Source organism: Saimiri boliviensis, chromosome 3, assembly GCF_048565385.1.
Source record: "Saimiri boliviensis isolate mSaiBol1 chromosome 3, mSaiBol1.pri, whole genome shotgun sequence".
NCBI classification, from domain to species: Eukaryota; Metazoa; Chordata; class Mammalia; order Primates; family Cebidae; genus Saimiri; species Saimiri boliviensis.
The window spans coordinates 67066507-67089042 of NC_133451.1; the positions used below are offsets into that span (position 1 = coordinate 67066507).

At 34.8% G+C, this 22536-nt stretch overlaps 1 protein-coding gene across 3 annotated transcripts in view; it reads right to left on the reverse strand.

Moving 5' to 3' along the window:
- Positions 1 to 434: 434 nt before the first annotated feature.
- RASSF6 (Ras association domain family member 6) overlaps positions 435 to 22536 on the reverse strand; it is a 48741-nt gene continuing 26639 nt past the window's right edge. For 2 of the 3 annotated variants that reach the window (XM_010342594.3, XM_074396261.1), the window contains 8 exons: positions 21925 to 22067; positions 16684 to 16778; positions 14202 to 14386; positions 9977 to 10078; positions 9607 to 9658; positions 5251 to 5369; positions 5059 to 5156; positions 435 to 4962 (listed from right to left, as the gene is read on the reverse strand). In XM_010342594.3, the coding sequence (XP_010340896.2) occupies positions 4887 to 4962; positions 5059 to 5156; positions 5251 to 5369; positions 9607 to 9658; positions 9977 to 10078; positions 14202 to 14386; positions 16684 to 16778; positions 21925 to 22067 (870 nt within the window). In that variant the 3' untranslated portion in view covers positions 435 to 4886. Of the gene's footprint in view, positions 4982 to 5058; positions 5157 to 5250; positions 5370 to 9606; positions 9659 to 9976; positions 10079 to 14201; positions 14387 to 16683; positions 16779 to 21924; positions 22068 to 22536 lie in introns of all 3 variants that reach the window. The other variant, XM_074396262.1, reaches the window with a different exon arrangement.

The following is a 22536-nucleotide window of genomic DNA, read 5'->3' on the forward strand; positions in this document are numbered from 1 at the left end:
ATGCCTCTACCTAATAGTTACACCTGCTATCTTTACCACTTCATCAATTGTATTTCAAGGAGCTTCTTTCCTCTTCAGGTAAAAAAAAAAAAAAAATCAACCTAAATAGTCCTAAATCAAATTAAACAGTAACAACACCTAACTGAATATTTCATAGTAGAGCCAAGAGATAATAAAATATACCACTATATCAGGGCAAACCATATATATAATGTTCAATATTTTTTCAGCTACGGGATCAGACTTGTAATAAGTGATACATATATACAGAGAATTTTATAAAAATATTTCAGATAATTCCTTCACTCATTCATTTATTCTTTCATTCACTAATTCATTCACTTATGTATTCAATCAATTTTTATTGAGTATATTCTATGTACAAGACACAATATTAAGTACAGAAAAGCATAAAAAGATGAATGTGACACATTTTTTACCATTAATAATACATATTATTTATAATGTAATCTGAAGTAATATGTAACTAACAATGAAATATTTGGACCACCTAAAACAAGAATAAATGATTCTGTGACGAGTTAATATTCTTGCATTATGCAAAAATGATGCTAAAATAAACGATTTTTTCTCAGAAATTGTATGAGTTATATATTTCTATGTAACAAATTATCCCAAATTTAGCAGCATACAACAAACGATTCTTATCTCAGTTTCTGAGGATGAGAAATCCAGAATGGTTTCCTTGGGGTTTCTGGTCAAGGTCTCTCATGAAGTTACCGTCAAGCTATAAGTCAGGACTGCAGTCATCCAAAGGCCTGACTGAGGCTAGAAGATCCATTTCTAGGATGGCCGTTGACAGGAGGCCTCAACTCCCTGCTGGTATTTGACAGAAGGTTTCAGTAGGTCTTTCCAGGGCTGCTCAGGACATGGCAGTCGACTTTCCCCAGAGCAAGTGATCCAAGAGACAGCAAGGAGGAAGCCACAGTGACTTTTATGACCTACTCTTCAAAGTCTCAGTTTCTTCCACTTTCCTATATTTGTTAGAAGTAAGTCTCTAATTGCTTAAAAAGTACATTTTTAAATGTTCTCACCACAAAGAAATAAGTATATGAGGTTATGGATATGCTAATTAGCTTGATTTAAGAATTCCACAATGTATACATATATCACAATATAATATTGTAACTCGTAAATACATACAGTTATTATTTGTCAATTAAAAATAAAATAAAAAGAAGTCACTAAGTCCAGCCCATTTGCAAGGTGAGGAGGATTAGCCCCCATCTCTTCAAAGGAAGAGAATCAAAGACTCCATGGATATAAAACTATCACAGAAGTGATGTTAATGTCTCATTTGAAAAATTGATTTGATTTTTTTTGCATTAAGTAGAATACTGTGCTTGCATGTACTTGTTACTTTTTGTTGACAACTTTTAAATAATAACTTTACTATTTCCTGATTTAAAAAGTAACAAGTATTAATTATAGAACACTTAATAAATACAGGGAAATTAGAAAAACATGACTCAACTCATAATTCTTCAATGCAGGTATAGCCACTTTTAATATGTTTTTGTTTCTTGTGTGTATATATGCAAATATCAGTGTTCACACACATAGATGTTTTTTATATATACATAATATATATGCCTTAATTATATAACAAATATTTTGGAATATGTGTATGTGTATATTCTTATTTAGATATCTAAGAATTTACCTCATAATTAAAATTATTTGGAAACACAATTTTAATGGCTATATAACATCATACAAATAAACATTTATTTCCCTCTTTTTTTTTTTTTTTTTTTTTTTGAGACAGAATCTTGCTCTGCTGCCCAGGCTAGAGTGTAGTGGTGCCATCTTGGCTCACTGCAACCTCTGCCTCCCTGGTTCAAATGATTCTCCTGCCTCAGCCTCCTGAGTAGCTGGGATTATAGGTGCCTGCCACTGCACCTGGCTAATTTTTTGTATTTTTAGTAGAGGTGGGGTTTCACCATGTTGGCCAGTCTGATCTCGAACTTCTGACCTCAAGTGATCTGCCCGCCTCTTTCTCCCCCAAAGTGCTAGGATTACAGGCATGAGCCACGTTGCATGGCTTATTTCTCTCTTTCATCTTTTTGAATAATTTTCTGAACATTTAGGCTTTTTATTTCCTTTTGTCACAATAAATAATATAAAACATATCTTTGCAGAAAAGTACTTGTATTTCTGGTTATATCCATATGCCAGGATCTTACAAGTAGAATTATAGGATAAATGGACTACTAAGTTGCCTTCCAGAAGAATCATATCTATTTGTATTTTTACCAGAAGTTTGAGTTTTCATCTCAGTGGGATTTATTATTTAATGTTATCATTTCCTAATCTTTGCTAATAGCCCAAAATGTGTATGTATGTATGTCTTTATGTATTTTACTTTGTACTTAATTATCATGCCGATTATTGTTTTGCTGCCTTGCAGCTCCAAATTCACTGTTGGTTGCCTGCTCTGTGAAAATAGATATAGACCCTTTAAATATTTTTTTGCAGCTTGCATGATGTCATGTTTTGTCAGTAGAGGGCGCCGGAGACTCACTGCAAGAGGAAGTGGTCTTTTCTGATTCCTCGGGCTGAGCACAAAGGAGTCAGGGGAGGTGCTGCAGGTGCTTTTGAAACTAAAAGCGGGAGGGGCCGCCTTTGCAGGAACCTAGCACAACTTCGCGTGTGACTTGAGACTGCTTTTTCCAGCATTTCTCCACCTGCTTCTCCAGATTTTGCTTTGGGCAGTAGTGATATCACCTGGAGCCACAATGCAAGCCTGTCTTGAAGCTCCAGTTGCTGTTCTCCATCTCTTCTCCTCAGCTGGGTGCACAGTCATACAGAGGACCATGCTGGGCTGGCCAGCTACTAAGCCACTTACCTGAGCTTTGTCTTGCTCAGTCTCAAGTCACACACAAAGTTGTGCTAGGTTCCTGCAAAGGAGGCCCCTCTGGCTTCTAGTTTTCAATAGTACCTGGAGCACCTCCCCGACTCCTTTTTGCTCACCCTTTGGCAAAGCCCCAAGTCCCTCTGCATATGTACCCACCTGCCTCAGCTGGTCCGCACCCACAGGGTTATTTATACCTGCTTGTCTGGTACCTGTAGTCCTGCACTGGCCTGGACAAGCCAGCAAACTTCTCTCCAGTGGGCTGCAACCACACCTTCTCCAGTGAATTCTGAAACCCTCATTCCTGCTTTTTCTTTTTAGAATTCTTTCTCTCAGCCTTAGGGTACCTTCTCCTTCCATCTTTATTTTTCTCTCCTATCTTAGCTTAACTATTCTCTATGTTAAACTTTCCCTGTATGCTGCATTGTTTCTGTCTCCTGATTGATACAGACTAGCACAGTTGATCACTATTAAGATATGACTTGTTTCATATACTTAGTACAATTTACATTTTCTCTTCTGTGATTTTTTTTCATATCTACCTTTTTTCCCTATGTAAGACTTGGTGCTTTCCTTATACTTTTCAGTCTATAAAGATTAATCTTTTATCATGTTCATGGCAGGTACTTGACATTAATTTTTTTTTAAGTATGTTGAATTTTAACAATTACATTTGCCTTATTTTAGTGAGATGAGACTATTTTCTTATTAATTGACAGGTAAAAGAATAAAGATGCAAGCCTCTGATTGAGTCAGTAAGAGAGACTTCTTAGGCTCGTAAAGGCTACAGTACACTTTCACCTTCATCCAGTTTAGGTTTGAATACTGAGAAGGAATGCCTTTGTCTTAAAAATGTTTCATATTTTAATATTATTAGTTAATCTTTCAATTGGGTTTATTGCATATAATCTTATTCCTTAGTGTATGTAATATGATCAAACAATTCACTACCTTGCTTATGAGGAATGCAAATAGAATTAGTTTACAGAATGAAAGAATGTTACATGTAATTCCATTTTAATATAGAATTTATAAATAAAATTGTAGATGATACCTATAGAATTTCTTTATTCTTAGAGTTTTTTTAAGTGGGTTAAGCAGGTCTGTAAGTAGCTTGAGAGTTGTCATGTAGAACAAGAAAACGCTAAGAGGGTAGAGTTTGTTATTCCCTACCTAAGTTCAGCTACAACAGCCTTGCTTTATCCATTGTATTCATTCAGCAACAAATAGGTATTTGTGGGACAAGTCTTGCTTTAGCAGATGAAATATGTCTATGTGATGTACATATTTTTTTGAAAAATAAAGAAAAAGTTCAACTAACTTAAAAAAGAGCTTAAGTTTAGAATTGATGAAAGTTCTTTCATCAGTAGAGCAAAGAGAGAGAGAGAAAAAGGTTGAGGGGAGGCTTAGAAATTTTCAATTAGGATTTCTCCACAGAGTCCATAATCTTTTCCTTTCCAAAGGCCAGATAGCTCTGATGTTACAGGTAGCCAGAAATCAACAAGCCATGTAAATGCAGTCCTAGATTTTATGAAAATGCCAGAGTTTTCAAGAAGCTGTGAAACACTGTCACCATCAGATAGATTCCTTGATGGTGTAAAACTGTATTTTTCATTTCAAGAACTGACGGCTTCTTTTTCCTGAGTCATTTCTGAATCCATTGATTGTATTTCAGTTCTCTTCAGAGTCCAAGCTAACTGAAGTTTAAACTGCTTAAGATACAATTTAAATTTGAGTTCATTACAAGTTTTACTATAAAAGCTCTTTGGAATGCACAGTATTCAAGCTTATTTCAGTTACTTAAACTAAACTGAAGCTCATTTTAGTCCAACTGTGAACCCTAGTTAACCTCATCACTTCAAACAGAAACAAGCTTTTTTGACATTCAATTTTCTACAGATTCGAGTCTCATATATATTCTCATAAATGCAAGTACAGAACTTATGCACTCTTCAAATAGTAACATCCCTCTGAGTTTTTTGAAGTGTTTTAGCAATAGCAGCCTGTACTGCTAAACTGTTGTCTCTGTTTTTATTACCCGTTTATTTTGAAGACATTTCTGTATAATAGCCTTTTCTTTATTGAATCTGAAAATGAGAAGAAAGACTATTAAAAATTGGACATGTTTTGTGCATTGGACCCATTAAAGAACCAAGTATCCAATGTGCATGCTCTTGACTTACTTTGTTACTATTCTCTGAATCTCTCTTTTCTCTTCTTCATTTAATCTTTGAAGAATGGATTCCAAGAGAGTAAAGTGAAAATTAATGTACTGAGCAACCTAAGGAAAAAAAAAAAAAAAAAAGGACAATTATGTAAGAGGTGCTGAGTCAGGAGGGAAGCAAAAAACAGATTCAGGGTGATGGTATTCATACATCACTGCTGATTTCTTCTGCATCTTTATCCATGAGGAAAATGCGAGCATTTTTCTCGGAGGGTCCCTGCAGGAGCCTCTGCAGTAGTGGAATATCTGTCTTCTTTAGTCGTCTCTGTTCTGGAGTGAAAACAAGAATCAACCACAATCAGAAGTTCATGTTAGAGGAAAAGAAGAAAGACAATTTTCCAATTTATTTTTCTTATTTAACTTACTTTGAAAAAAATGACACCTGCAACAGGAGGCAGTTTATTTTAAAAAGCAAATTGAAATTAAAATGTCAATGAACTTCTTTCACTTACTGTATCTCATGGTTTGACTTAATATCTCAAAGAACTCAACCTTGCTTTGATTAGAATGTTCAAACAAATCTCCAGTCTTACAGGCCATTTACAAAGTCTCATGCTTCAGTAATTATTTAGTTTTTATTTCATGATTCCTTCACCCATACAACAAATATCTGTTGGTTCTTTCCAAGTTCAGTTGAAATAATTCCATCTTACCAGTTGTTTAGGTCCAAAACCATGTAATTATCTTCCATTCTTCCCTTGTCTCACCCCACACCAATTTTTGGCTCGTCTTTAAATTTATGTTCCTGAGGTTTTTGAGGTCAATAATATTCTTATTATTCATTCATCTGTGGTCTTCATCCATTCAGCCATGAAAATGGTATCGAAAAAGAAAATACCTTCCAATCTCGTGTGTTTCCAGAACTTCAAATTTCCAAAAGTTGTAATGTTAATACTCCTCCTATAAAAGTACTTCTCGCTTTCTATCAAAGCAGTTTCACATCTGGGATTTCATTTTTATCAGAATGAAGCATGAACAAAACACAGCGTCCTTATATTCGTCATCTTTCCTCATTCTTTTCCTCCCTTTGCTTACTTTCTGCAGAACAGTGAGAACGGTTCTGATTCCTTGAGCTGGACTTATCCCAGGAGAAGAGTCAAGAGAGAGTCTAGAACTCAAAATCCTAGCCTCCCCACAGTTAAGCTGACATTATCCATCCCTGTTCTCACAGTGTCAGTATTTGCTGTTTTAATTCCTCTGCCATTTCTGAAGCAGCTGGGAGCCTTGACAATTTAGTTTCTCCCATCCACCCGCCAGAATCCTCTTTTGGCCTTCAGGATCAGTGTTAACTTGGTTTAGCATCCTCAGTTTGTTCCATTTTTAATCTTAACTTAACATGGCTTCTTGCTTCATGATTCTGTTTTATGATCATCTGGGATGATTATTTAAAATTCATATTACTAGACTTGTCCTCTGATCTGGAAAGGTTTGGGAATCTGTATTTCAATTGAACTCTATAGGTAATCTGAAATGAACTACAATGTGAGATACACTGGAATGGTCTTTGTGAATATAAAGTTAAAACCCATCTATCTCTTATTTTCCAGATTACCGCCCAAAGAGGAGCCCTAATGCTCTCTTCTTTCCTCTCTTCCTGCTCCCTAAAGACTGCTAGTTATTATTATCCTCAGTTATGGATATATACAAAATTTTGACACAAAATATAAAAGAAAACGGGATTTTCACAGGTGAGATTATAAGGAACTACTTTTTTTTTTTTTTTTTTTTTTTTTTTTTTTTTACAATGAAAATAGACTTACTTTTTTCAGTTTATAAAAACAACATGCTTGTTTGTTCATAGGTCCAGCACTCTGTGTGGAGCCCAAGAATGACTGTCAGGAAACTAAGCCATATCTCTGCTCAAATGCAGGCTGAAGTTAAAGGTGTGAGGAAGGAACAAGGTGCACGTGAATGGAATCCAAGTCTTGGAGAACATCAAAGGGGGAATTTTCAAATCTTTTCTTGTGCAATCTAGCAAGTTGCCACACAGTCATTTAAGACCTCTTAATAAAACTGCTTTTTCTTTTTTTTTTTTTTTTACGTTAAAAAAATCCCCTTCCCCAAACTTGCATGCTGTTGTAACTGGAATAAATAAGAAAAGTATAAAGCAGAAAGTAAAACACGCCTGGAATTCCTGAGCCCTGAGAGACTCCTCATTACCCTTTGAGTGTCCTCTTCACACAACTCTATGCACGCACAAATGCATAATACGTAAAGGTGATCATATCGTGCTTGCTGTTTTTATTGTACACATCTTAAAAAAATCACTTTTTAAATTTTTGAGATGGAGTCTTTCTCTGTTGCCCAGGCTGGAGTGCAGCGGCGCAGTCTCGGCTCACTGCAACCTCCGCCTCCTTAGTTCAAGCGATTCTCCTGCCTCACCTCCTGAGTGTCCGTAATACATTTTAAATGTGTGTGTTCCACCACACGTCGCTATTTTTTTCTTTTGTATTTTTAGTAGAGATGGGGTTTCACCATGTTGTTCAGGCTGGTCTCGCACTCCCGACTTCAAACGATCTGCCCACCCCGTCCTGCCAAATTGCTGGGATTACAGGTGTAAGCCATCATGCGTGCCAGCCCTCTTCCCATCTACTCATCTGCCTCTCCCCAATCCACCACCGGGCAATCATCTCAGTGGTTTTGTTTTTATCATTTCATACCTTTCTTCCTGGTCATATGATCATATATACCATATATTTAAATGAGAACTTGTAACTGTTTGTTTTAAAAATAGGATCTTTTATATATACTTTTAGGCATCCTACATTTTTCACTTAAAATATATTATGGGATTCCCTCCATTCTAATGGCATAAATCTAATTCATCCCATTCAATGGCAGCATAATATTCATTTATTTAATCATTTCCCTAGGATGAGTAACTTTGTTTTTCTTTCTTTCTTTTTTTTTTTTTTTGTGGGATAGATTCTCACAAGTGGAATGGCTGACTTTAAAGACATGTATATTGTAAAATTTAATAAATATTGCAAGAATATTTCCAAAAGAGAGAAAGTTATATTTTTACCAGTGTCACATGAAAATATCTTTTTATGTGGATGCATGCCAACCATGGGTGGAATCATCTGAAAGCACATTGCCAATCTGATAAGTGCAACATAATATTACAGTGTGGCTTGAGCTTGCATTTCCTTAGCTACTTGCATTTCATTGAGTTTAAGACTTTTCTAAAAATGTTTAGCTGGTTATTTTAGTTTTTTCTCTGAATTGTATTTACATGCTTTTTTCTATTTTTATTGGTTTGTTTTTTGTTATTATTTTGCAGGAAATGATTGGTATTATAGTTATTAATCTTTGGAGAGCATTGGCAATATTCTTTATGATCTACTATTTATATCTTTTAAATTGTTATGCAGTTCAATTTGCTGCCATTTATTTTAAATTTTTTGTTTTTTTTATTTCTTAAACAACTAGAATTTTAATATATATGTGCCCTTAGAATTTTCCAAAATATAGATCTTATCTTTAAGCCTTCAATTTATAAGAACTTTAATTTTATATATGTTTGGAGATACAGCTTTCATTTTCTTAAGGTTGTTCTGGCATCACAATGTATTATTTTATTCTAATAAATTTCTGGCTCAAACATTCTGACACTTAAATTTAGCATGAGTTTTTCTACAAATTGACATATAACATATTTTATTTGTGAAGTTTTAAAACTTTCATTTCCGTATCACTTTTTCTCTAATCTCTCTATCATGTCCTGCTCCTAGCATCCCACTTAGAGAGCCTTCTTAATGTTCCACTTCTAACCTTTTACCCCCACCACAAAGTTCTGAACATGTATCTCTACTGAGAAAGAGACAGCACTCCTGCAATGTGTCAGACCCTGTGCTAAAAAAAAAAAAAAAGGCAATATCAATGTCAGAGAGAACAGGTGTGTAATCATGACTCCTCTAAGAGTGACACTCAGAAAAGAAAGCCAAAAAGAAAGTTACAGAGGTGAACAAAGACAAAAGTGCATAACAATTCCAGAGGGTTCTAATCTCCATTCAGATAATTTAATGTCTGGCCAAAAAGCAAACTCTTTCATATAATAAACCCTTCAAGGATACCTTATTCTTAAGTTATCTTTCTTTTTTTAAAAAAATTATTTATTATACTTTAAGTTCTCGGGTACACATGCAGTGCAGGTTTGTTACATAGGTATACACTTGCCATGGTGGTGGTTTGCTGCAACCATTGCCCCGTCATCGACATTAGGCATTTCTCCTAATGCTATCCCTCCTCAATCCCCCACCCGCCAGGCCCCAGTGCGTGATGTTCCCCTCCCTCTGTCCGTGTGTTCTCATTGTTCAACACCCATTAAGTTATCTTTCTTTAAAATTGTGGACTATAGATAATGTTCTAAAGACCACGCCTTCCTTTCCTCCTACCCATTCTTCCCTTTTCTCCACAGAATGAGTTAAACTATTCTTCTGCCTTCTCCCTGGGCAGCAAACTAACACTCTAGAGTCGGGTACAAAGTGTGATCAAGCTTTCTTACCTCCTGTTGCAAAAATAAGGTGAAGAGCAAAATCCTGGGGACTATTTTCAATCTGCCAAATGGAAAAAATGAACAAATATAAATTCTTGGCTGTTATATGATGTTTTCTAACAGAAGAAGACCCAAATCATGTCTGTTTTCTCTCTTCCATTTTTCACTTTTAGACATAAAATCTTTGCTTGTATGGGAATCATACAATTTTTTAAGGACCAGTTACTAAAAGGTGTTATACATAAGAAATAATCTTTCAGTACTCCACATCCAATTTAGATTTACACGTTCATAGGTCTTTTTCAGAAGAGTGGATTTATGTGTTTACAGTTGAATTATATATAAGATACTTATAGCTCAGTTAAGTGATAAAGGTTACCTTAAATTTTTGGAGAAGTTGCTTTATTACTTCTTCAGTTCTCATGTTACTGTTTACTCTGACCTTAGTTTCTGATCCAAAGGCTGGAATGAAAATTGATGTCTAGAAAAAGAATCGTCATATAAGTCTTTAAAATTATATTGCATTGATAGTAGTCAATATCTTGAACATAGTCTTCTTACAGGTCAAAAAAAAAAAAAACCAAGGTCATCCATTTAAAAATTTGTTTTGTTTTTGCTTGTTTTTCTTTGTTGTCATTGGATATTACGTGTTTCTTTAAACAGCTTTATATTCTAGAGTAAATTAGGTAAAACACCATTTGAAGATGTTTATAACATTTTCACTGGACAATTACATCCCTCTTTGGTGCAGTTTAGGATTTCAAAATAAATTAAATATAACTACAGATGTGTGTGAGACATATGCAAATACTATGCCATTTTATATAAGGTACTTGACCTTCTGTGAATTTTGGTATCTGCTGGAGGGTGAGGGAGTCCTGAAACCAATTCCCCACAGGTACCAAGGGATGAATACATGTATTTCTGGGTTAAAAATCTATACAGAGATTAAGATGTGCTTGTGCTTAGGCAAGGGCTGAACTATTTGTTTCGGTAACTCAATATGTAAGTACATTGCTAATCAGTGGGCAGATTACATAATTCTTGAAAGTGATGATATTATTCCAAAGAATGTCATAGAATTCTCAAATAATTATTGACTTAAAATAGTCCTATGTACCAAGAATTTTTCTAAATCCTTTATAAATGTTAACTAATTTAATTATCATAACAGTCATAAGTAGGCAAAATTAATTTTAAATTTTATGATACAAATGATATATGTTGAAATTTAAGAAGAGAAGCAACGGTGAGTGGAGACTCACAGTGGGTTAGTTGATGGTATATGTGTAACTTATGACATTCATGTTGGAGAAAGTCCAGTTCCATGTGTACCAGAGCAGAAGAGAGGGAAAATATTTTACTCATTATGTAGCAGAAAGTAAGAAAAAAGTCACCATATGTGTATTTAAAAAATAGATAGAAATATTAAGTAAAAAATTATTTCCACATATTTCATTTACATGCACAATCTCCAAGTATTCCAAGACTCTGTAGGAATGAGGCGGGTTCAGCAGATGCGGAGATGGGTGGGTTTTGGGGTGGCTCATTGGAATGTTAGAAAGATGAGTCCTATATTGAGAGATCAGCAAATTAACATCCAAATATAAAACACACATATATATAACACCCACACTCATATAACACACATATACATATGGCATTTGTTTGAGTAAAAATATGGATATGTAAATAAGTTTTCTGAGAAGATGTGTGGAGAATGTCTAGGATAAACTTTTATAAGTATAAAAAGTCAATGTTTGTAAACATTTTAGAGCATGGATGAATTATCTTGTGATACTTATGAACTCTATGGAAAATCACATGTTCATCCTGCACTAAGGTGAGAGTATGTTGTACATGTGGTTTGATGTTGTTTATATGAAGCTTCATGTAGCATGATAATAACATAGATTAGCATTCAGGATGTAGATTTTAGTGCCCACTAACTATCCACTAACTCCAACTTTGTCAATTCACTTAGCATCTTTACTGACTCACTTAACATATATTTAATAAATGATTTCATTTATAAAATAAGAGAGTAAGACTAATCTCTAAGAGTCCTTTTTAAAATGTCAACATACAGTGAATTTGGAATCATGTTTTTCAGAGCAGTGTTTTAAATTTGTAGTCTTTATAGCAGTTGTGTTGGTCAAAATGTATAATGAAACCTGTTATCATTTGCTATTACATGGATAGAAATATACTACTAGTTAAGTCATATTCACCATAACTGATCTCCAGATATCGCAATGTAAGCCTTTAATATGTGTGTTATTCATAGTCTAACAATATTGGCATTAACAAGGGTTTCATAGCATAAAAACATCTATGACATACAGCAGTTTATGAAACATATCTACTAAAATTTCTTGATGCCCATCATTGTATAACTGTTGATAGAATGCTTTGTTCTTTCTTTTTTGTTGGTATTGTTTTCTGCTAGTTACTAAATTGTAGTGAATGACGTTTGGGTAAAATAGCTACAGTCCCAGCTTGAGCTTATTCAGTTAACAGCAACAAAGTAAGCTATTGTAAACTGAGTTCTTCTTTTGTGCCAGTTACTATTCTTATCCTTAATTTACCCCATTTTATTCCATCTCATCAATAACCTTGTAAAGTAAGAAGAATGAAGGAACTAAGACCAAGAGATTGAGGAGGTTTTAAGCTTACTTGCTCAGCAAGAATGTAAAACCAGGCTGTCAAGCTCCCGGTCCCAAGCATTTAACTGCCATCCTGTGCTGCTAACCTAGTGTCAATTTCATTTTCAGCACAAGTGATCCAATCTGAAAACCACTTGCTTAAAGCAATGTGGCTTTCCTTCTTCAGCACAAATTACCCCACAAGATAATGACATGTGGCATCATTTCTGAGAAGAGAGAACAGGGACAGTTGGTAGCTGCCTATCCATGGGGGACTATCAATGCTACTTTATAGCTGTCAGGATAATTCTGGAACCAGAAAATTCTGATATGAATAAAGAATTGAGAAGATAGGTTTCTCCCACTAGGCCCCAAAGACACACTATCGATACTCTCCCAAGGGTAGAAGAAGAAAGAGGAAATAAGGTAGAAATCCTTACAGGAGAAAGCCTACAAAGAAATGAGTTCAGATTTCTTTTCTTTTTTTTTTCTTTTTTTCTTTTTTTTAGGGTATCATCTTTCACATTCAAAATGAGCAAATAGTTTATTTATTTATTTTTATTGCATTTTAAGTTTTTGGGTACATGTGAAGAACATGCAAGATTGTTGCATAGGTACACACATGGCAGTGTGATTTGCGGCCTTCCTCCCCCTCACCTATATCTGGCATTTCTCCCCATGCTATCTCTCCCCAACTTACACCCCCCACTGTCCCTCTCCTATTTCCCACCAACAGGCTCCAGTGTGTGATGCTCCCCTCCCTGTGTCCATGTGTTCTCATTGTTCAACAACTGTCTATGAGTGAGAACATGCGGTGTTTGATTTTCTGTTCTTGTATCAGTTTGCTGAGAATGATGGTTTCCAGGTTCATCCATGTCCCTACAAAGGACACGAACTCATCGTTTTTGAAGTCTGCATAATATTCCATGGTGTATATGTGCCACATTTTTTCCTGTCCAGTCTATGATCGATGGGCATTTGGGTTGGTTTCAGTTCTTTGCGATTGTAAACTGTGCTGCAATGAACAGATTTCTTATTAAAGGCCTCAGAGGATAGCTGGCACACTGTAAGTGCTAAGTATTTATGAGATGGAGCAATGAATGATTGCTGAGGTACATCACATGAAAAATATTTGAATTCTGGAAAACATGATGATATATTTCCTGCTTCAGCAAAATGTGGTGTCTTACAAGCACTACGGAAAGGCACATATAAATTTAACGCATATTAAACGAAAAATCAGAATGTATCTATACTACAACTTGTATAGATTGTATCTATACTACAACTAAACTTATATAAAAAGGATGTGTGTACAGGTAAAAGATCTGGAAGGAAACATGGCAACATGAGAAGTTTGATTTATGGGAATAAATTGGCCTGCAGCTTTTTCCTTTTATTTAAATGCTAATGATCAAATGTCTTTTGATCCAACCTCTTTGTAACACTTACGTGATTCCAATATTATTGTTGGTATGTTTGTTTCCCTGCTCAATCCCTGAGCTCAATGCTGGCTAAAACATCGGATGCGTCATCTGCATGTTTTTAATGCTTGGCACAGTGTCTGCCACTTAGATAGAGTTTACACATCATGGTGGTTAAAAACTTGTGTTCTGGAGTCAGACAAAGCTGGGTTCAGGTTGAGAGTTAGTACTTAAAAGTAGTATAATCTAAGACAAATTGCTTAATCTTTATAAGCCTCAATTAGCTTATATGTCAAGTAGAGAAAATAATGGCACATATTTCATAGGATTGTTTTAGTGATTAATAAGATAATTCAGTAAAAATCAATTTAAAACATTTAGTTTAATATCTAGCACATAGAGAGTGCTCCCAAAATGTTAGACATGCCTCTACTATTATTATTAGGATTTAAATTGCAAATTGAATTGAGTGGCATTGTTAGTGAAACAGGTAACCTTATTTTGTATTACATTAAAGGAATTATAACTCACTTACTTCATGGTTATAGAAGTGTCCGTTAATAGAGGCCCTATTTTTCTGTCTTTCTTTTCTGTCCATCATCGGAGGTTTCATCCTTTTTCTCACGAGGGTTGCTTCACTCATGGTTCTATAGAGCATTGGGGAGTCTGGTTCATCCTCTGCATGTGGCTTCAGGGTTCTGATGTCATAAGATAAATAGTCTGGGAAGAATACAGTTTATAACCTCATATTAATTAGCTGTTTGTCTCCTAGCATCCTGAGTGGATTTGTGTATGCTTTCATTAATTTTAGGAATATTGCTATTTGCTGGCTGTGTAAAAGCATTATAGTCCACTGCTTCACTGTATATTTACTTATTAAATGTTGCCTGAGACTGACTCAGCAAATTCTGCTGGTATCTCAGATAAAATTCTTATGTCTCATTCTTATGTTTTATAAGAAATGATTACAATTACCATGTTTGGGGTTTGGGGATTCCTTTAATCTTAATTTATTGGGGGGTGCATTTCATGGCATTTCAGAATGTTAGAGCCAGAATAAACCTGATACTTTATCAGTCTAATCTCTTATAGGTCAGAAAAGTACAGTGAGTTGAAGTGGCTTTCCTGTGGACACGGTACTTATGATAGAAACAGGTCTGGATCCGTATTACACTTTGGCTCCAAGTTCATTGGATCTTCCCTTGAAAAATAAACATTGGGCCTTAGTTTTCCTATAAAACTGTAGAAAGCTCTTTGAGAAGCCATTTACATGGTATATGGAGCACTGAAAGATTTTTTTCCCATCTTTTGTAAAAGCAAAGAGAATAGTATGCTTTGGACTAGTGCCTACTATTAATAGTAATATATCACAAAGATAATTCACATTATATTCTTTTCAGAACATTCCAAAAATACGATATGAATAACTTTTTACCTTAGTTGCCCACTATCTTCTTATTTCTTCTCATTGAGTCATGTATATTCAACACTGATTCATAATTTATTAGTCAAAATTTGATTATTAAATTATTACAATTCCTACAGCAGATTTTAGAGTATAAAAGTATAATGTAGCATTGAACAGCTCTAGTGCCTATTGGGTAGGCAGAAGGTGTTTAAATGGAATTGAATTGAGTTACAATGTGTTACTAGCCTAAGATGCAGAAGATTCAAACCTGCCTTCTGGTCCCCTTTCTGCTTGTATCTAGTTGATAGCATCTTTTACAATTTCCTCTACTGTGCAGATTCATATGTAAGAATAAGACGATTTGTTGGCATTTGTGTTTTATTTTACTTTAGGATTTTAAATAATTTTCAATTGTAATTAGAATGTCATCAAATAGGAATGAGATATTTCTTCCTTCTCTAGCACCGGTGTTTAAATACAAATAGATTTTTATGATGTATTTGATGCCAAAATACTGGGATTTCCTTAGGTTTAATAGATATTTTTAAAAGGATAATCAGAAGGGCCCGTATATAACAAGATGTAAAGATCCCATGAGACAAAGATAAGGGAAGCCTGGAAGGAACAGCATGTTTGTCATAGGATCTGGGTTCCTGTGGAGTAGGAGAGGAGGCGGAATTGAGAATCACATGAACAAAAAGAAAACAAACACTGGAAGTTGCTGGTAGGCTTATGGAGTTAATGCTAGTGGGATGCCCTTGTTCACACTGAACTGACTTGGTAAATCACAGCCCCATTTCAGGCACGTGAACCCTGTCCACCACCCCTCACTCAAGCTTCAGTCACCAGCATCTGCTACTCTTTGAATCTGATGTGTATATGAGAATTACATAAAAAAATTCATAAAAAATACAAAATATCATGCCTGATACTGAGGAGAGTCTCAACAGATTACAACTATCAATATCTTTATTATTACTCTCACATCATCACCATTATGATTACAATTACTAATGTCACACGTCACTGGAGCTGGCATTTCCCATTGGTTTGGCAAGTTAAGTATGAATCCATATGATCCTTCAATGTATTTATCTTTTAAAAATATCTTTGAAATAACTTCATCAAATATAAAATTGACTCCAGTATATCTGTGTCTTTCTGAGAAGTTATTTAAATATCTATTAACTAACTAAAATGTTCAATTTCTAAAAAGATATATAATTAGGTTTGATAGGCTTGGTCTAACATATGCAGCTATTGAGAATGATAAATTATTTTAATCTTTGGGGAAAATACTGGACAATTTTATGAATACAAACTTTATTAAAACTGTTAGCTCTCCCTATTCTAATAAGTCTAAGTGATTTAATATAATTGATTTTAAAATTACATTTTATATACCAAAGTAAGGTTCTTAAACATCATACAAGCACTGCAGTGACTTAAGTTACTATGCTCCTAAGACATTGAAAAATATATATACATATGAAACAAGAGTTTATTGTGTAGTGGTATGAAAAACGTTAGATTTCAGGGAAACATATAGGGTCATATTTTACATTAATTAAAAACTAAGCCTCCCAATGAATAAGATTTTGATACTGACCTTCCTGGGAATTCCTTGTTTCAGACATTGGAATCTGGGTCCTGTCCAGCTCGCTAATATGATAGAGATCATCAAATTCCCCCCAGCGTGTCATTCTGAAAAGTAAGAAATCTTGTCAGTAACATTGGTTCCGTTCATATTGAAGCCTATGATGGTTTCTAGATTTACAATATTAACATAGTAATACTGTGAGCCTCTGTAGGTGGATATATCATCCAAAGTTATAACAATTTTATGATATTAAAATTATATTCATACCAAAGTGGTCAGTATGTATTTTAAATACTTCCTGTACTTCTACAGAGCATATCTTCTTGATATAATAATTCAGTTACACACTGAAATGCAAGTTATATAGATTCTGTAAAACATATGTTCAAATTGAATTAGCAGAAACCAAGGTGATCAATTGTTATAAGATATTGGATAATACTCTTAAGAGAGTTTAGATATAAAAGTATTTTTTATACATTCTGTCAATATGTATTGAGTACCTACTGCATTCAAAACATTGTTAGGTAGAGTGGCTCTAAAATGAGAAAATATGAGGCCTATCTTTAAGGCCCTTGATTACTGTGAAGAATGTAGTTTACAAAGAAGGAAAATGTATGAGACATTTTGGCCAGAAAATTATTATTTCACAGAGAAACTAACAATTTTAAGTGTATTCTAGTGCTCAGAACAAATGAAACCTGACAAGTGTTTATTTTTACAGCAGGTCAAAACTCAATTTTATTTTATTTATCGGGTCTCAAACAACTTTCTTATTCTTTCTGTACCTGTGTCCTCATCTGTAAAATGAAAATGATAATGGTATGAGGTAGGATAGGGTCGCTGTGAGGATGAAAAGAGTTAATTTGTATAAAATTCTTGAAACATTCCCCTAAAATGGTAAGCATTCAGTATGGATTAAAAATAATAATTATCCTCATCTCCGTTGTCATCATCATCATCATCATCACCAGCATCTCTATCCATTTCATTACTGATGGACCAGGAACCATTAGGGACCCAAAGTGTTCCCGGATCTTTCTAGGCAAATGGTTGCTATTATTTAAGAGTCTCTTCAATAATGTTTGTTTTCCTTATGACTAAAATACATTCACTTACAGGGAATTTGTGGCACTGACTCTTCCCAAATGTCACTGGTGGCAGCAAAAAGTAATGGCAGTGAATACGCAAAATATCATCCCCTTTCTTCTTTACTTTTGAATTCTTTCAAAGTCTATTTTATGGTTATTATATCACTTGAGTCTCACAATAGCCTTATGAGGTAGAAAAAGTAATCCTAATATATTTGTTAATTTCAGAATACAGCCAATCCAAACAAATGTTATAAAGCCCAACTGTAGGTAATAACTTTAACTCAAAGAAAAACTACCAGGTCCTAACTCAGAATCTAATTAGTCTTATGGCAGATAAAATTATCCATTTCCCCCAATCTATAACAGCTTAATAATCAGAAAGTGGTAGGTATAATTATCATAGAAGGAAGGTTAGTAATGGAAAAGGCAATACCAATGAAAAACAGAAACCAAAAAATGCAATGTAACGTGATGCTATTCCATAAGGCTAAAGATAAGAATCCCTGGGATGCCGGGCAAATTCTTGATGACCCTGGCAGACGTAACAGCTTAGTGTTGTCACACAAATACAGGCTGCTAGAAGTGGTCCAGTATATTCTGTGTTTGGCCCCTTATCTTTTCCACCATCTACAGCAGAAAACACCAGTTTTCAGCTCTGGATTGTGTAATTTGAAGCGTCACCCTAATGCAACTGTGCACATGACTAAGCTCTAGGGCAGTTATCCAGAGTTTTCAAGAGAAAACTGGTTGGAACTTAACGTAATATCAAATAGTTTAACTTGCCCAAACATGAGACATCTGTTGCTCTGACCAAAGTTCAGGATGTATAGTCATTTGCAAATTTAAACTGTGGGGAGGTTTTCTAAAGAGTTTAAAAATAAAAAGGAGGTAGAGTTTTGATAGACAAATGGAATATGGTCACTTCCCTCCCATATTGTAAGAAAGAAACCCACCACTGACATTATTCAAATGTACACCTGTCCAGTTCGTGCTGTTTATGTTATTCTGCCATGACTTGTCCAAAATATGCAAAAACTGAGTTTGGAAAGATTAAAAACAGAAGTGAAAAATAGTGTAAGCAAATACAATCGTAACAAGGCTGTTCTTTTCTTTTGTTAATGAAAGATTTCCAAAACACTTGTACCAGATATGAGAGATCAAAGCACTGCCCATAGAATTGTTTCCATAAAGGGTAACCAGTGGTCAGAGCTCAAATAAACTGATTTTTTAAAAAGCTTCTTCACTCCAATTAAGCTCATACTTCCTCCGTGTGATTCATTTCAAACATAATTAATGCAAACTAACGTGAGTGAACTGAAAGACACAAGATTACAGCCCTTCCTGAGGCTGAAGTTCCTTGTCATTTACTCCACATTTACCTGCTGAAGATATAAAATCTGTCATCTTGCAAGAGCAGAGGTATAAGTTTTGCTCAGAGATGCCCAGTGTGGGAAAAAGAAACCAGGAGAAGTCTAAGTAAGGAAATAGTCCATTTCTTTTCACAATTAAAGGCTAAGAATTTAAATGGATGTTATCTTAAATGAAACAACCAGAGGGCGGGTATCTAGGATTGGATTGAAACAACAACAGAAATGATACCTTACCCCATTAGCAAAGCAGAAGGCTGGGAAAAGCCATTTCCAATTATGCTGTGCCTTCCTGCCTGAGTGTTCAGCTGGCTCCCAGGAAATATTCTTGGCGAATTAATGGCAAGCAAATCTAATCTTGCTCTTGTTTGTGTGTGGCTCTGTGTGTATGTATAAGGAATGGAATCTTTTTTTGCCAAATGTTCTATGGTTAGTCTTGTTACTTTGGAAAAGGACAAGCCGGATGAAGGTTTCTAGGTAATTTTTCTCAACTGTAAACAAAAAGAGAGCCAATTCCTGTTTGTTTCACAGCAATATACTAATAAACAATGTAAAATGTAAATGGATCCTATAGCAGGTGTTTCCTGAGGATATTATTTTAGAACCTGTGGCAGTATATGGAGAAGCATATTATCTTGTCCACTTGGGTTCTTGAAACTCATTCAAAAATTCAGAATTGCTAGGAACATGGGTTTTACATTTGAGAACTTAAAAAATATCTTGGTTAATAATAACATATTGTATATTTCAAAAGAGTTAAATGAGAGAAGTTTTTATATTTTCTATTCTCACAGCAAAAAAGATAAATATTTGAGATGATTGATATGTTAATTAACCTGTTTTGTTAATTCTACAATGCATATATGCATAAAACATGTTGTATTCCATAAATGTATAGAATGATTATTTGTCAATTAAAAATAAAATAAAACTTAGAACATATCTTGGTAAAGCCATTCAAAATAATGATGGCTTAAGGTGATACTACAATTACCTTACTTCATCTCTTTGACATTTTCCTTTAATATTTGATATTTATTACATTTTCATGAATCAAAAAATTAAAATGCATCAAACAGATGTGGCTGTTCAGAGAATTTTGCAATGAAGTCTTAGGTAATATAAAGTATGGTAGTTAATTTTGTAAATTCATATCTTGTACACTTTCCCAAAAACAGATCCCATGAGTAATTTTTCCTTTTAAATGATGCTCCTCGTTATTTAGAATCATCAACCCTATCAGTCATCAGGAGCCTGAAGTGAGAAATATGGGGCTTTCTCAGTCTGCCTCAGCCTGCAGCCTCCCTTCTGTTCTTTGTTAGGCTCTGAGCCCTAAGTTCATTGGTAATCCTTGGCTTGGATGGGAGACAAGAGATAGACAGAGGGACCAAATCGTCACAACAAAGCAGACATAATTTAACCACAGGCTTCTGGGGATTTTGCTCTATTCCACGTTTTGAATCTCCTCTTTGTGCCAGGCACACAGTTTAGCACTGGGATGCAAAGATGAATAAAGCACATTCCCTACCACCAGGAAGCTTACACTATAGACAAGGAGACGAGTATACAAAAATAAAATTGACTGCATGTGTGTCAAGTGATATAGAAAAGTTTTCAGTGCACCTAGTATAGACTGAGGGGTCAGAACTTGCATTCTGGAGATCATGTTACTTGAGCTGAGTCTTAAAGGATTGTTGGAGGACAGTGAGGCAAATTGATGTGGAGAAGCAGGTAGACTTCCAGGTAGAGTCAGGAAAATTAGAAATTTCATGAAATACATAGGGAATTACAAAACATTCAGCATGGCAGTAGCATTATGTTTGAGAAATATTGGCAAGGTGAAAATCATAGTAGTTCTTAATTTTTTTTTTCCAAACGAAAAGCAGATTTCTGTCAAGGTGATAACTGATTTTCCTTAGTTGTGGCCAAAGGTCACATTGGGTAAATTGTCCTGGCAGCTTTTTCTCCATTGTCTCCTCTCATAGGATGCCATCTCATCTAACAATGATGACAGTTCATCTAACAATGGATGGGAGGATAAATAGTATGAAAAGAAGGCTTGGTATCTCAAGGTATACACAAAGTGGGTTAAGCTGGAGAGTAAAAGACTGAAAAAGAAGAAGGGATGGAAAAAAGGATGAAAGAAACTTTTATATAGGTATGATTCTTGCTGGGGATATTTATTAATTTTTCTAAAACTTGTAAGGGAGTAAGGAAAAGATTAGCCCAACCTGGATATCCAAGGTACACTTGTATAAACTCACACAGAGGACTGTTTTGTTCATTTATTTAACTTCAAATGCATTTTGGGGTACTCTGTTGAAAAGGATTGGGACAATCAGATGGAGCATCATTAAATTTCCCTGGTACAAAGCACGATGAGCCCTTTGTTCCAATGAAATAAGACATTCAGATTTTATTCTCTTATTTTAGAAACGAGGCCAGGGTAGATAAAATTCTGCCTTTATATTTTGTCTTTTCCAATGAGGGAATACAGTCTCCAGGAAAGAAGTAACAGAGCAGAGTCAAGACCTCAGGCTGTGGAGCCCAGGCAGAATTAAGTTCCAGTCCAGTTCTGCCACATTGTAATTGCAGATCTTGCACAAAGTAACTAATCTTGAAGGACCCTGGTTTCTAAACACCTACTTAATGGAGTTGCTGGGAAATAAAGTGAGATTGTGTATAATCATTTCCCCAGAAGCCTAAGTTTCCCTCATCAAGAGTGCACACAATAAAACTAGACATGAAGATCATCTTCTGAGGAATTAAAAACATGAAAAATAGCTTACCCTTTGCTGGAGAAGACATCTGATGACTTCATCGTGGTAAAAGAAGAGAATGGCTTCTCATCTTGTATTTTTAGCTGTATAGGTCGTTTTACTCCCCAGAAAATGTCCAGCATTCCTTCCACCATTAGTTTGCCATCTGTAGTCTAAGGAAGAAATCAATAATCCCCCAGATTGTTTTTGTATTATTTATAGAAGGTAAATGTTTTAACTGAAGATGTAGAAATTAAGTGCATAAGAAACCTTAATAGGTTAAAAAGAAATCCCAGGGGTATTGTTTGGCTTTCCACTTTATCTACAAAACAATTCTATTTTTAAAACATTCTTTTATTTTTGAAATCAGCAATACCCAGCAAAGTGAGTAAATCAAAATGGTAATGGCATGTCCACCAGAGGGCACGGTATGTTAAAATACTTTCTGAACTCTATGATTCTTCAGTTAAGTGGAATTTTAATTCTCTAATTTTGTTTAATTTAAAATTAAAGCAGATTTAAAAACTGTAATGAACTAGAAATCAGTAAAAAAACTATTTAAAGATTTAGTAGCTATTTCCTCATTTCTGAACAGAAAAAGTTTAACTCACAAAGTTATGCAGAACAAGTAAAATAATATAT